Raw genomic sequence first — 16854 nt, 5'->3', positions numbered from 1 at the left:
CACAACTGAACTGATAAGGTTCAGCAGTGCTGTAGCACAGACACTTGTTTCCCGAGATATGATAAAATAACACGTGTTTCGTCCACTTACCGTCCGCAAGTCCACTTACCGCGAGATATCTCGCGGGTGAGTGGACTTACGCTACATCACAGAAACACGTGTTATTTTACCGTGACCCCTTTCATGTACAATAGGCTAAACACGGCAATATTATCGATATTTCATTGTATTCTGATAGAAACATTCTGATATATATCTCGGAAAGAAGAGATTGTGTGCTATAGGCATGATAAAGTGTCTGCCTGTCTGTCTGTCTGTCTGTCTGTCTGCAGTGTCTGTCTGTCTGTCTGTCTGTCTGTCTGTTTGTCTGTAAACAATTTACATTTGTAAAATCCGAAGCCCGCTCGACCGAATATTGCCATGATATTTGATTGTTATATTACCTTGAGTGTCTAGTTGGGACATTGTTCAAATCAAAATGAGCTTACCATCAGTGTGTAAGAAGAGTGTCGTTCAGTTTGACCATTGGGGTATAAGGAAAGGTATTGACTTTACTGAACAAATGTATTTCTAGAGTTTCAATGTATAGACAGAAATTAATGTTCTTGTTGCAGGCTCAGTGGGGGCGCTCTTGTAGGGCGCTGGCGGCCCCAGTAAAGGTGAAGTCATCGTGCACTTCAGTCCACAGGGGCGTGTAATATATCATAGATTGTTGTTTTCTTATTGCTTAGAATGCCGTTTTCAGTACCGTAGCCTGTGGGGGGGGGGGGGGGGTGGGGCAAGGGGGGCAGCTGCCCCCCTGAGATTCTGGAAAAAAGAAAGGAAAAAAGCTACTTTTTGAATACATAGCGATGCTATTAAAATCGTTATTTACGTGACAATTCCTAGCGGCATGCGCGATTTCAATGGATAGTTCACTAAAGTGACTGTACACTGACTCATGGCTAATATGTATCGTATATCGCTATTGTACACTGGCTTAACTTTGATTTGTAAAATGTGTCCAGTTAAAAATTGTAACTTTTTGCACCAAATTAAAAATTCTTTGCGCGGGAAAGTACAAAAGAAGTGTGCACATGCACTGTGCATTTTCTGCAAGTAACAGTAGTCTTGAAAGTCTCCTCAGTGTCATTTGAAGATAGCAAGTCGTCAGCGGGTGAAACTCAAAAAAAAAAAAAAGACGGAAAAAGTCGTTCAACGTGAGGTTGCCTGCTATGCTGCATGCAATGACTCCGAAGATGCGCTCGATCTCATTTACATCTTGTTCCTTATATTAAAACATTTCATGCTGATAAAACGGCAGATCTCTATTTGGAATATTTGGTAAAACTATTAAACTAGGTACGCAGTTTAAGATCCACTATTTGAAGATATTTCTTTCAATAATTGTGTTCGACGTTGTCTTTGGTTAAAATGTTGTTTGATATAATTATCTCATTGCACACTGACACTAGCGTTATTCCGCAATTCATTTTGAAGCGACAATTTGCTACGGAAAGAATGGCCCTGGATGTGTAAACAGAGCTGTACCTTCGACATCAAAATCCAAACTTCAATTTCCATTATAATGATAATGACAAGGAGAATTCACTGAGGTGACCTTGGGTTCCGACGTAAATGAGGCCATAACAGTTTTGGGAGTTGGGTAAAGAAAATGTTACTTATATTTGAGAAAGCACCATCCATTTTTTTTTAAATTTTGAATGTGACATCTTTTCGGCAACTACTTTCAGTGAGATACGACATTAGGCCAGAAAAAATGAAAAAGCTGTTCAACCTACCCATATATTTTTTTCTGGTGATGGGCAATATATCCTCATGCGGGCTTCGCATTTTTTTTTCAAAATTAAGGATATTTCTTTATATTTTCTGAATAGTACATGTAACAATATACATTTGAGTCTATTCCAAATTATATAATATCTTATACAGTGGTTTATTTGGCTCTGATGCTGCATACAATCATGAATTTAGATTAAATGTCCAATGTGTACTAAAAAGAATTGAACAAAAGTTACGACCATTGGGCCATCAAAAGTCTTGCCTTTTACGGTATACCACTGCGGTCGGGGTTCGAACCCCATTCAGGGTTTTTTAAATTTACCACGCTGTAAGTAAGAAGAGTGTCGTTGAGTTTGACTCTACCGAACAACGCAGGTTTTCTCCGGGTACTCCGGTTTCCTCCTGCATTAACACCGAACCCATGAGGGATGGCCCTTAGTGGACTTCTTGGGAGAACAGTGTATAAATAAAGATTATTATAATGAGGCAAACCCGTCGCAGCTCGGCATCAATAGCGTTATCCAAGCGAATAACCACCAGTTGTTACAATCGATTAACAAGCTAATATCGGAGAAGATGTAGAACATATGAAGGACGAATTACAAGCAGCTCAGGAAGATGTCTCTCAGGAATATCTCGCCGAAATGAACAGGCTGAAACAAACTGAAATGCCCACTTTTAAAAAGAAGTCAAACGAGAATCAATACAAGCATAATCTCAAAGTGCATGACGTCTTTACACAGGAGGCGAAGGCCGACATGGAAGGAAAGAAGCTCGACTCAGTACGAAATAAAATAGAGGAAGGTATGGAAATAGCAAGCGACAGAAGCTGATCTTATTGGCGGAAAGATCTGACTATGGTCGGGCTACGGCGTAGGAGTATCAATCGCACGAACTAGCAGCAGATATATTGACGACGAGAAGCGCATATGGAAAGCGGAGATGCGAGCAAGCCGACGCAACAACAAATTACAGCTAAAACCTAAACGCCAAAGTAGCTAATAAAATTGGAAATTAGGCGGTATAAGTTGAATCGAAGTTTGAGGGAACCAAGTGGGGTGGGCAATTGTTTTTTTCCTGTGTTTTCGCACCTGTTGTATTATGTTTCATCTTTATATTATTTGTTAGTTTGTTGTACAATGCGCTGCTCAAGACGTAGTGTACGCCAATCTGATTAAAATCTGATGTTAGATAGGCTGGTTTTCCTGTATTTACCTTTATTCCATCGTTATTGCGTCTTTTACGTGAGTTTTTTTTCCCCCGGGCGAATGCCTTTCTTTCATTCCGAACAAAACAAACGTCACAACACGACGAATAGAGGTAAATAAGGACATCTAGCCGCTTTCACCACATCGATCGGATTTTAATCAGATTGTAGTGTACGCATAATTGTGTTTATAAGCTTATAGGTGTGTTCTATACTTCAGTGTTAGCATATATGTTGAGTAGCCCCCCTCCCTTCACTCCACAGTTTTTGAGTGCCCCCCCCCCCCACCTTCTACCTTAGCAATTTTTGAGTGACACCCCCCTATTCCTTTGACCCGTAACCCCAGGTCATATTAATGACCGATCCCTAAAATTGCGCCAGATCAATTGCGCTGCTAACTTCATGAACTGTGCGTCTGCGCAAAACAATTCTTGAACTTTGACCCCGCTTCCGCGTTCACACGTTTACAAATTACAGATAGCCAGCTAGCGCTACTGCAACCACAATATCACCATTTCTTGTAAAGAATAATTCGGTAGTAAATTTAGTTTTTCGCTCCAGTGTTATTTAATTTGCATTTGTTGCCAGCTTTGGTAATAGACGCGGTAGGTGAATAGTTTTGATTCGTTTTGAATTTTTACCAACGCGAAAGTTTGAAACCACATCAGGTCTAAATTTGGCTCCGTCCATGTTTGAACAAATCCATCGTGTATCTGTCGGGCTTATGCGGATGTGCCGGTTGTGCATGTGATAAAGTACTAGACAAAACATTGAAATCTGAAATTGCCATAATCTCACAAATCGATAAAACTGCCGTGGTGGCAGTGGTAAACTTCGAGTGTGAACGCTTTCAGTTGTAGAATTTAAATGTGTACATGTACGCTTCTATGCAATCGTTTGAACAGGAATGAACTACGGTGACTGTGAAGATACGGTTGAATTAGAAATAGTTTCACTTCAGCAGGACGACGACATGGATCTCAACAACGGAGTTAATGTGAGCGAAGGAGAGCCACTGATCAATGACCGTGGAGAATGTGTTGTTCAAAACGATGACCAAATTGAAACCAAAATCTTAGATGTGAACACTGGCTCACTGTATCTCTACATTTTAGTTGCATTTTCTGCCGTGGGAGGCTTTCTTTTTGGATATGACACAGGTGTTGTGTCAGGGGCTATGCTCCTCATTGCCCACAAATTTTATTTAACTCCTCTCTGGGAAGAATTGATAGTGAGCGTGACAATTGGTGCTGCAGCTGTGTTTGCCTTACTGGGAGGTTTCATGAATGATAAAGTTGGAAGACGTCCGACAATACTTGTTGCCAGTTTTGTATTTACAGTAGGTGCTATACTGATGGGGGTAGCGCCAGATGTGAACTTTATACTAGCTGGAAGAATCATAGTTGGTATTGGCATAGGTGAGCATATACACTGTAATTTATGACGGCTGACGGCTATGTCATAGTGACCGGTCAGTTTCTCCAGCCTGGGGGGGAGGGGGGGGGGGGAGGGGGTGGTTCTTAAACCGGGCCGACAAAAATTCACTGGTTGAAATATGTTCTTGAAAAGTTAAATGGCATCATCATACATATGTAGTAAAACAAAAAACAGGCTGACCCCCCCCCCCCCCCCCCGATCACTTAATTCTAAAACATGATGACCCCCCCCCCCATATAATATTCACATGACAGGTATTTTTTGATCGTGACTCAGTGTGGACTGCTTGACTGTCTTGCATCTACTTTATAAGATCCCAGGTTAGTACTATCATAATTATAATAATGAACTACACAGGGTAAATATATTCCAAAAGGAGTTTAATCATAGCATCTCCACAGTAAAAGGTAGGGGGAAAGCTTGAGAAGGGAATATGTACATCTCTTATGGGGGGGGGGGGTCCGTCTCCCCCTAGAAGCCCTGGAGGTTTTTACTCTGGAGTCAATTTGAGACAATAATTTCCAAGCTTTACAAGACAGCACCAACATGTAAAAAGCAACTACAGTACATAGGGTTGAAATACTTTTGAAATATACTTTAATAGCATCTTGTCAGTGAGAGGGGAAGAGCTTGAGACTTGGATATGTCCATCTCATGTGTGTGTGTGTTGGGGGGGGGGGGTCCGAGGGGGTCTCCATCTAGAAGCCATGGAGTATTTTTACTCTTAAAGCCAATATTTAGGCTATTCAGACCCTTTCAAGCAATAACTTAAAACTACATACTTTGCAAGACAGCACCATCAAGTATCAGAAACTATTCTTTATAACATACATAGGGTTGAAATATGTTCTTGAAAAGTTAAATGGCATCATCATATATATGAAGTAAAGGTCAGCACATCTAATGGTAGTATCATTGGTATCGGAGATTTGGAGTTTAAGTCAATTTTAGACTATCTTGACAAACATGTCACATCTTTAAAAGACAATATCATCTCAAATTAGAATAGGGTGAAAATATTTAAGAAAAGTTTAATACCATTATGACAGTTGGTGTATCTGATTGTTGGTTGAATGCATGAGTGACCTCTGGGGTGAGGGAGTCCTTGGGGTTTTCCCCCTGGCAGATATGCATTTTTTGCTTCTGTTAAGGCAATGTTTACGTCATTCATAGCCTTTGAGGTAATATTTCCAAACTTCGTAAAGCTAACGTAAATGTAAGTTTTAAATTTCCATGTCACATAAAAATGGGCCCGTAACATTGGTATAGGGGCATTAATATTGCATGTATTTAGTAAAGTCACTGGTATGTTAGAGAACTTTAGGTGGTCATACCTAGTGTATAATAGAAACTGGAATCTGATGAGATGTGGTGATTTGTAGTGTTAAAACATGTAGTGTCCAAAATAGAAAGTGTATTAATCCCTTCTGACAAGTTCATACTGACAAGTACAACAATTTAGATTAACTTCTTTTATAAACTATCTATGAAGATTACCATTACGAAACCTTCAAGTTCACTTTTGCCCCCAAAGTGCAATATAAGTGAAACATTGATTGTGAAACAGCCAAGCATTTACATGAGATGTTCCGTAACTAGTGTGGTAGTTAGGTATTACATGTATATGTATATGTATAGTTATGTTTGAACTAATATGTAATATTAAAGAATTTATGTAAGAAACAGGGACAAGAACAAATATTTACATGTACCACATTTCAGACAAGGCTATATGCCATTGTAGAAAAGGATTTTTTCCTTCCATCACAATCCAAAACACAATGAACCCCCTATCCACAATTTTCAAAATAGCATGACACCCCCCCCCCCCCCCGGCCAAAGAAACTGACCGGTCCCTTATTTTCACTAAGTCCTCACTAATACATCCAATGATCCATGGTCCAAGGTAAGTAACTCTGACTGTTTACAGAGTCAGATGTATGGTTAGTATGACTGATCTCAGTCAGAGATCCAAGTACCTTCAACCACATGCAATCAATCAATTCATTCAAATAATTAATGAGAAAGTGAGCTCTCATTCACTGACAAATGTATAAGCCCACACTGACCTGAATGTAAGGTCATGTACATAAACAATAGATGCACATAGTTCACACCAGTTTGTGAACAGGGATGCACAAATACACAATGTTGTACCATTATCTATTCAAATTAATGCTAGAGAAGTTCAAATCAGAGGTCATTCAAGTTTTTGAGTCAAAAATCATCTTAACTGAGCTGTGCTCTTAAAAATTATGGTAAATCATTTGAAAGGTGCTACTTGAGGTTAGGAGAGAAGTAAGCTGATCTATTGACAACTTGACATACTTTGCAGGAAGGAAATTGTACTGCCTCCAAAAGTATCAGCATCCATGTTCGACTGCACATTTGAGAATATAATAATAATAATGTTTATTTTTTATATAGCACTTTCCCACTCTGTGCTCAAAGAGCGTTATAATTACACATGTATTACCTATGGTACAGATCTATAGTGGCACAAAGGCCCTTTGCTTCCTCAACTCCTCGATAAGTACATAGGATTAAAGCATTCACATTGCAACCTCTACATTGTATCCTACCAGGTCCCCAATTATATAGCTGTGTTGGCTGAGGCATAATTGTGGTTCAAATCATGCCCAAGGACTTGAGCCATTCAGAAACAAACAGCAGTGCCGGGGCTGGAATCTGTAACGTGCAGATTCTTAGCCAGCCACTTTAACCATTCACCCATTATGACTCAATGTACTTGGATCTTTGACTGAGAATGGAGTCATACAAACTTCCATCAGAGTTACCTTGGGGTAATTTTCACCCAAAGTGAAAGTAGACACAGAAGGTAGATTGAAACTATTAACACTCCCTTTACTTGAACATTTCTTAACCAACCAGAATGTAGTGAAATCATAGGCAATAGATTGTCTATGAATGAATTTCAAGTTTTTAAACAACGACTGTGAAACAAAGATCACGTAGCTGACTAATTACTGTGACATATCTGTGCAAAGATTTATAATGCATCAAGTATGAATCTGGTAACCACAGTGTAAGGTCAGATTACATTTAAATTGCTTTCATTAAGTATGTATGCTACATGCAGCATATGTTAGTGGTTTGTAGTACAGATGATACATACAGAGTATGTTAGTGGTTTGTAGTACATTTATGATACATGCTCTCTAGAGTGGTTTGTAAAACCAGATATACAATGTAACTAGCAGGTATCAATACAAATGTAGCATATTCCACATGGTTGGGTGTCTCTTTTTATCCAGGGTGAAAATTGACACTTCAATTTAGTATTGGTGTGTACAACTTGAAAAATGTTTGTATCTACTTGTGTATCATTATCAATACACAAACTGAATGTTTATTGCATATTTTATGACCATCATAAAGACAACTGCATACATGTACTCATCACAATTACAGTATGGCAGTAAACAGTATTAAAATGGCTCTGAAACTATATTCTTAATATACATTTTGCTACTTTCATACATCCAATTGCCATTGATCCAGTTTTTACCACAGGGGCACGTATTATTGCTTAGATTGCTGTTTTCTTAGGAAAATATCATACGAATCTTGCTGCTACAAATGTATCAATCTCTATACTACGTAGAAATATTTAGAAGGGTGGACATCTTTTTTCGTAAACCTTTCAAATGTGAACAAAACGCACATTTGCTCAACAAAAACATACCTGCATGAGGAAAAGGTGCCAAATAAACATGAGGCCAGTGTTGAAGCGCATTCTTTGAGAGACGGACTTTGATTGGTCAGATTATCATGATATCATTGCTTAATATGAATATGTATTACATATACATGAGGTACCGCTCTGACAGCCGTAAGATGCCAGAGTTTTATTTTGAAGTGTAGTGGTAGAAATAATAACTCTGGTTTGCGAGAATGGCTTGCTATGGCATGTTGTTATGCAATATAGATTGATTGAGTATGTGTCAAAAACATTCATCCTGTTCAGCAGTTTTCATAGTCATCAGACAGCCAGTCATCATTTAGTTAATCACGCATAAGAGGGCTTGAATGTGAACACAAAATTAAGTTTGCTCCAAACAAAGTTTGCCAAGACAATAGGGCTGTACATTCAAAACCACAGACTTCCCAAGACGTTTAAATTTGTACTTGAATGCTTGAATGAGCAATGGTCACTTCGCTTAGCCAAGCCATTTTCATCCTAAACATGCTGCAGTAGTATTTTTGTTGTGCGAATCATCCTATGTCATAAATAGATACTGAAATTGCACAAAATGTAATGATTTGCCAATGTGAGTGTCTGTCATCTCTTTTGTTTTTCACATACAACATTTTAAAAGTATGTGTAGATGTCCTTCCCTTGCCAAGCAATGGCAAAAAGTTTTATTGTTCTTGAATGCATCCAATACGTACAAGAATGAATATGAAATCGATGTGAAAAATGTGATTCTTAGAACAGGTGACATTAACTGCATGGCGATTTTGAAAAAAACAACATAACTGATGGCGAATTGCTGAGAAAAATAACCTGAACATAACCAAAAATTTACAACAAACATAATGACGAATTTCACATCTTTAGATCTGAATGTGAATCCAAAAATAATTCTGTCTGACCTGTACCTGTACTTGACCTGACCTGCATTTGTACCAATACTGTATGAAACTCTGAAATTCTAAATTTTTATGAAGAATGTTATGATCTGAAAGGTTGCATATGTATTGGTACATTAACAACAACAACAACAATAATAATAACAACAACAACAAATTACCAAGCAGGTGACCAGCTGAGTATGTCACATTTTATTCAAGTATGGTATGCAAAAATGGTTTTACCCGAAATTTTTACAAAACTGGTTTCTGAATTTCATGGGTTTTATTAGTAACACTAACAGGATGAACCCTATAGTAGGTACATGTAGAGTCTATGGTGAATAGTCAGTGTGTAGACTGTGAGTTACATTCATTTTATGCAAATTATTTTGAGATGGATTGAGAGGAAGATAATACTCACAGTATGCAATACAGAAAAAGAAAAAGTTAGTCAAGACTGGAACTTGGAAGGTAGTTTCACTTTTTAACTCCTGGAGTAATTTCCATAATAATTTGCATAATATATGTACTTGCTTGTACTCATCACATGCACTCATAATAATTGGGATCAGACATTCCATATAAAAGTGTTATAATAATGCCTTACAAAGGGAAGATTACAACGCTAAAGGATGGTAAAACACCTTTAAAGCATGACAGAAACCCCCTAGCCAATGACATGTGGCAGCAAGAACATGGCAGTGGTACCATGCTGTCTCCAATGTGGATAGCCTGGAACATAAAAATATGGCTATCAGGTGTTATCAGATTTTGTAATTACAATTTATCACACCAGAACACAAATAATCAATTCATAGTCACCCTGACCATTGTGGGAGGTTTATTTTATCGGTAGCTCCAGATTAGATATTATGATAACCACAGATAATCCCATAGTCCTTTGTGACTGAGCATGCTCAGTCTGGATTGCAAGTTCCCTATTCAGTACAGATGACAGCCTCTGCAAAAGTGTCTAAACTAGAATGTTCCATCTGGGTCTGTTTTGGTCTCTTTCTTTCTATCTGACATTCAAGTCAAATAATGTCAGTCGTGGTGTAAGATGGATGCAGAGTAGCACATTAGTAAAGAGAATCAAATTATATTGAATGGCATAGAGGACAGCATAGTCAGTATAGACATCACTTTGAACACAAGTAACACATATGATATATATGCTGTATTTAACTGGATAGCTAGAAAAAGCAGGTAATGGAATTGTGAATATCTTAGGATTGCTACTAGAACATGGCAGTCACATAATAGAGTATGTTTGTACATGCTACATTGCAGTCACATAATGGGTGTATATATGTGTGTACATGTTACATGGCAATCACATAATGGTGTATGTGTGTACATTGTTATAACATGGCAGTCACATAATGGGTGTATGTAGGTACATGTTATAAAATGGGTGTTACATAATGAATGTGTATGTATGTATGTATGTATGTATGTATGTATGTATGTATGTATGTATGTATGTATGTACGTACGTACATATATGATAGAACATAGCAATTGATATGAGTATGTACATATGTGTATGTATGTATGTATGTATGTATGTATGTATGTATGTATGTATGTATGTATGTATGTAATATGTATGTATGTATGTATGTATGTATGTATGTATGTATGTAATATGTATGTATGTATGTATGTATGTACGTACGTACATACGTATGTATGTATGTATGTATGTACGTACGTACGTACGTACGTACATATATGATAGAACATAGCAATTGATGAGTATGTACGTACGTACGTACGTACGTACGTACGTATGTATGTATGTATGTATGTATGTATGTATGTATGTATGTATGTATGTATGTATGTATGTATGTATGTATGTATGTATGTATGTACATGTTAGATGTACATATGTTAGAACATAGCAATCGATAATGGGTGTATGTTAATTGTACATGTTCTAACATGGCAATCACATAATGGGTGTGCATTTTTATACACATTAGAAGATGGCAGTGTCATGGGTGTATGATTGTTCATGTTCTAACGTGGCAGTCATATAATGGGTATGTGTTTGCACATGTTAGAACATAGCAATCGCATAATGGTTGTGTGTTTATACGTTAGAACATGGCAATGACATGGGTTGTCCATGTTAGAACATGGCAATGATATGTATGTTTATACACGTTAGAAGATGGCAGTGTCATGGGTGTATGCTTGTTCATAATGTGGCAGTCACATAATGGGTGTATGTTTGTACATGTTAAAATATAGCTAGAACACACCTCAGAACATGGCAATTACCCCCGGTATATAATAGGTGTATGTACATGTTAGAACATGGCAATCACATAATGGGTCTTTGTTTCTACATGTTAGTTTTAAATGGTGAATACTAGTGTGAATGTTGAGTCAAAAGCCAGTAAACACAACCACCAACTTTCTTCATTTCCAACAGTTAACCAGCAAGTTGCCGTAATCTGTCATACTTTTTGAGATCGTCACATACTCCAAATATTATGACCTGGGTATGTTACATGCATGCATGACGTGACATATTACAAAGGAGTTTAACATTTTTTGTATATATTCAAATCAAATCAAATTGACACGGCTGTTGATAGTTTACAGATAAACAGAAATATGAAACTACGAGAAATTTACGTTCAAGTGTGTATAGAAACAAAAATATTTATCGTAATGACGTTGATGGCGCGGTTACTCCGATCTCAATCTACGATCATTGCATTTTTATGGTTGCACCCCTTCGAGATTGACATTTTTCTTGAGATTTCACGTTTATCGTCTATTTGTATATATTTCCATGTTTCCTTGTTACCATAAAATATTAATTAATTTCATGTTTTTAAAAGAAATTAAACTGGAACTTCATTTTTATGATGTGATCAGTTATAATCTCTCCAACCGTAACGTATGTTAACCGGTGACGGATCAACTCGTCCCAATTTCAACTCGTCCCATTTCAACTCGTCCCACTCAACTCGTCCAATTTTCAACTCGCCCCAATTTCAACTCGCCCCATTTTCAACTCGCCCCAACTCTTTGCAATATAATTTACCTGTGCATATATGAAATCGAAGCTAGTAGTACTCAGTTTGGAGGGTCTGTGGTATCTCGTATTCCACTAATGAAGTACCACTTGCGCTGTAAACACATACTACAATACTTAGTTGCGTTATCTAGGGAGAGGAGACACGTCTCCAAAACCCGTACGCGCGGAAGTCGTAAGCGTGTCAGTCACTAATATTCTCCCTGGTTATGTATCATTATTATTTCTTATTTGGGTTGTAAACATTAAGTCCTAATGTGAAAAGTGATATTCCATGACTGAGGAAATTTAAAGTTGTTGTGCTAGTATAAGTTCTAGATCTACCAAACACTTAGCCAAAACCCACACCACTTTCTGCTACGAAATGTTACATTTGCTACGCTTCGACTGGCTACGTAGGTAAAATCATGTAAATGTTTCGGTCTCCGTACTTCGAGTCCATGTATCGTTTAGATTTATAAACGTTTCCTAGTGTTGTTGGGGCGAGTTGAAAATGGGACGAGTTAAAAATGGGGCGAGTTGAAAATGGGGCGAGTTGAAATTGGGGCGAGTTGAAATGGGACGAGTTGAAAATGGGACGAAGTGAATCGCAATCATGTTAACCACAGTAGGAAGTTGTATTTCCCGAAGTATTTTGACGGTTATTCTACGGATCTTGCATGCACTATATCCTTCTAATAGTCAATGTGATGTGTAAGGAAATTTTACGACTGGTGCGGCCCAATCCAAAAACCTAAGCGCCGATGGGGTATCATGATAAACAAGAGGGGACTGTCACATTTGTTGTACATGTTTTTGAAGTCAAAGTAACGCACGTGAACTGTGCTCTTTTTGTTTGATATCTGTACGTTTATAAATTTTCTTGTTGAAAATCATTGAATTATTGTGTGCGTCATGACAAACCATAGACCCTCCACCCAGTGGGTAGAGGGTCTATGGACAAACATAGGACTTAGATATTGAAAGACGCTTACAAAGAAATGTTCTAATCAATAACAAATCGGACGCATTTGTACTGCTGCTAAAGTTCACTGAACGAGAAAGGTTTCTAGGACATGGTAGCCTCAAGAATATGCCGCGGGGAAATGAGGATAAAACCCGGGGATAAAACGTTCCATTTTAAAACAGGACAGAGCGGTGCCGATGGTTCTTTGAAATGTACATTTGTGTCTCCTTTATTCCTGATCACGTTCACTACTGCATGCAGTACGAAATTAACTCTTGTTTGTTCACTTGTATTATGATCTTGTGAAGTTGAAATGTCAAGGGCTAACTAGTGCGGCAGACGAAGATGACGAATTCGAACAAAAAAATAACACTGAAATGTGACAATGGGGTAAATCGCTCCAGATGTCGAATTTTAGTGGTTTACCTACTGTAAGAGTCCATTGTAATACCTGTCAAGCGTTGTCCACGCCACATCAGCACATGTAAAAAAAACGAAAATGGAAAGTCTAAGCTTCTCCAGTCAGAGTTTTTGATAAACGCTAGATTTCCAGACCTACTTGTCAACTAGCAAGGTTTTAAGATCTTGACATTCCACAAACTCTCGATTTATTTCAACCCACGGAGGCGAGAATAAAATTACTCAGTTATTACATGTGAGCTGCCTAAGTCGTAGGCGTTCAGTGTCGGGTTTTTCCCACATTCGTCGGATTGACGTAGGCCTATATACTTGCAAGAGATAGAGAAGCTCTAATGTTTCCCTCGTGACAGATGCCTTTTCATATTATTTTTCATTCTGTGCTGCCGTATATCGAATTTTTTTTCAACGTACGGATCGAAATGTGTTGATTTCCGTACCTGTGGTAATTATATGAAAATGAAATTATAGATGCGCATTACGGGATGCGCGTTACGATCGCCAGTATCAACATGGCGACGATTTGATCAGCAAGATTTATTTTCTTTTAAGAAATCCGAAAAAAAATTTGCAATCATGAATACCTCAGATTCGATGGACTTAAAAAGTTTGTCTTCGGCAAGCGGCATCGGTGAAGGTAGCAGGGAACGTCTTGTTGATGCTCATCGGAAGACGCCGCGGACATGTTTCGTGATCGTCTTCTCCCTCTTTTCGGCCTTAGGAGGTTTCCTTTTCGGCTACGATACCGGAGTTATCTCGGGTGCTATTATTTTACTGAGAGAGCATTTCTCGGGCATGACACTGTTCTGGCAGGAACTTATCGTTAGCATTGCGATAGGTTCTGCAGCCGTGTTTGCTCTGGTTGGAGGGTTCCTGAACGACTGGCTGGGACGCCGACCTGTCATCTTTTTGGCCAGTGCTATATTCACTATTGGAGCCATCGCACTTGGAGCAGCTTCCAGCAAAATCGTTCTCGTTATCGGAAGATTTATTGTAGGGATTGGCATAGGTAAATATTACTTTAATAAGTACGTTGAGAGAAAGTGATTGAGGGGCGCGGCGAGAAGAGACACAAGTAAAGCGCGACATTACTGCATCGTCGTAACTTTTGAACCGATCCTAGGAGTGCAGTTAGTTAATATGAATAGCCATGGCAATGCTACACTTATAACTTTTAAGAAACTTTCGGAAAGACAAAATTTTATCTAAAATTTAAAAGATAATTTCAAAAACTGCAAAGAAAAGTCAGTCATAAAAACTTTAAATAAGAAACACTATCGTCAAGTTTTACTATTCCTAATTTGTTAAAATGATATGTCAGAGTGTCATTATTACAACTAGGAGTTGAGTACGATTACATGATGGCAAGTGAGTAAACCCATTATAGATAATTTGTTACTGTCTACATTATAGATAATTTGTTACTGTCTGCATTATAGATAATTTGTTATTGTCTACATTATAGATAATTTGTTATTGTCTACATTATAGATAATTTGTTACTGTCTACATTATAGATAATTTGTTACTGTCTACATTATAGATAATTTGATTCTGTCTACATTATAGATAATTTGTTTGTCTACATTATAGATAAATGAATAAGACAACTTCAGAAATGCTTATATAGTAGACTTTCTAGACAGTGTCAGAAATAAAAGAAAGTCCTTGATATTCAGCTGCCATCTCATATATACAACACATAAATACAGAGTGAAAGATGTAGGCCTTAAAGGCTTTCCATTCATTCAGCTCATTCATTCTTTTATAATGTGATGTCACATCTGCATGGAATAGTTGAAAGCAAGCCAGACTTCCTAATTATATACTTTTCCAGAAAATGATTTCAAAATATGTAATTACTGGGTTAGTTTGAAATATAGCAGTAGATGACATATTGAAATGTGGTTCTGAAAAGGCCTTTGGGCACTTTCTATAGTCTACATAAATGCTAGCATTTTGATTTGATTTTGATTAGTCTTGATTAGTAATTATGGTGAATGTAGTAGTGGACTGAAGGGTTATTATCATAACCATTGTGCCAAATGTTACTACTCAGATTGTATTAATAATTATCATAATAATTTGGTAATTTTGATGATTTTATTGATCTAGTAAGATATTATGGTAATATGAATATAACATATTGATATACTTTTATTTCTGGTACGTACAGTAAAAACGAAAACTCAAAATATTTGAATAGGTAAAACATTGATTTTAGTACAGTGGGACTGGGGTTGACAAAATGTAGATTTTGGTAGAATTGGCATAATAAATTCCAACTACTTGAATCAAGATTACTGGGTTGGTGGTAGCAATGTCTCTAAGAATGTGTAGATGACACATTATTCAAGGCAGTATGATGTGATCAATGCAGTGCTGTAGTGCATTTTGTGATTTTTGATAAATTTTATACTCAAAGTCTGTGTTTACTGACTTTATAATGAATGGATTGAAGTATTGTGAGTTGTGCTATAATTTTGTATAGGCTATGAAAAAAATATACAAGGTAGTGCAAATTGATACAATGCCACAAGTATTTACTCTGTAGATTGATGGATTATTTGTAGCCACAACCAACTTTACTAGATGAATTACAAGATATTAGGCCAATTTTTATGAAGCTCTGAAAGCGACATAGACAAGATGAGGGAATAATATGACATCATCTCAAACTATATTAAAATGTTAATGTGTGAGTCATCATCATTCATGCACAAATGAAAGGCCTGCCCCCAAAATTATTATGTGACTTTGGAAAGTGCATTTCAATAGAAATAAGAAATGTCACATCTGTCGAAAAATGACACTGCAGTCTTTAGATTTCAGTAGTGGCCTTCTTTACATTACAATGATAATCATAAACCCTGAAACAAAACGTCACCTGACTCGACAAAAATCTTCATCAATATTGCTACAGTTTTTGTATGGCTAGACTAATATTTCTTTGATGTTGTAAATCTTCTTGTCTGGCTTGACAAAACTCTAATTCATATTTCCACATGTTATCATCTGACACGACAAGAACTGAACTAAAATTGATACATTTTAGTTAATTGATCAAAAATATTTAAGAACGCACCAACCTTACATTACCAGGGATGTATAAATTTGGGATGATCTCCTAAGAAATTTCTTTTCCTCAATGCTGATGTGTTTACTTGATTATTTCATTTTCCTCACTTGATATGTAAATTTGGTTGTTGTTCTTTCGACCTCTGGCAAATAAATAATATTAATGTAATTGTAGCTCATCCAAAGAAAGTGTAACAATATCGGTAAAGATATTTGTCATGCCAGACGATTGCCAAAATGTTGTCGGTAAGATATTTTGTCTAGCCAGACGATAAAATGTAGCAATTCTAGTGAGATTTTTGTCGAGCCAGGTGATGTTTTGTTTCAGGGTTTATG

At 37.3% G+C, this 16854-nt stretch overlaps 1 protein-coding gene across 1 annotated transcript in view; it reads left to right on the top strand.

The window, feature by feature from the left end:
- The first annotated feature begins 2369 nt into the window (after positions 1–2369).
- The window catches only part of LOC144442785 (proton myo-inositol cotransporter-like), a 50838-nt gene continuing 36353 nt past the window's right edge, over positions 2370–16854 (top strand). Inside the window, exons 1-2 of the mRNA XM_078132160.1 lie at positions 2370–2586; positions 3895–4407. Of these exons, the coding sequence (XP_077988286.1) occupies positions 2370–2586; positions 3895–4407 (730 nt within the window). The remainder of the gene's footprint in view (positions 2587–3894; positions 4408–16854) is intronic.

This window comes from Glandiceps talaboti, chromosome 1 (genome assembly GCF_964340395.1).
Source record: "Glandiceps talaboti chromosome 1, keGlaTala1.1, whole genome shotgun sequence".
NCBI lineage: Eukaryota > Metazoa > Hemichordata > Enteropneusta > Spengelidae > Glandiceps > Glandiceps talaboti.
The sequence above is the reverse complement of the archived record's forward strand: the minus strand, read 5'-3'. Positions and strand labels throughout refer to the sequence as shown.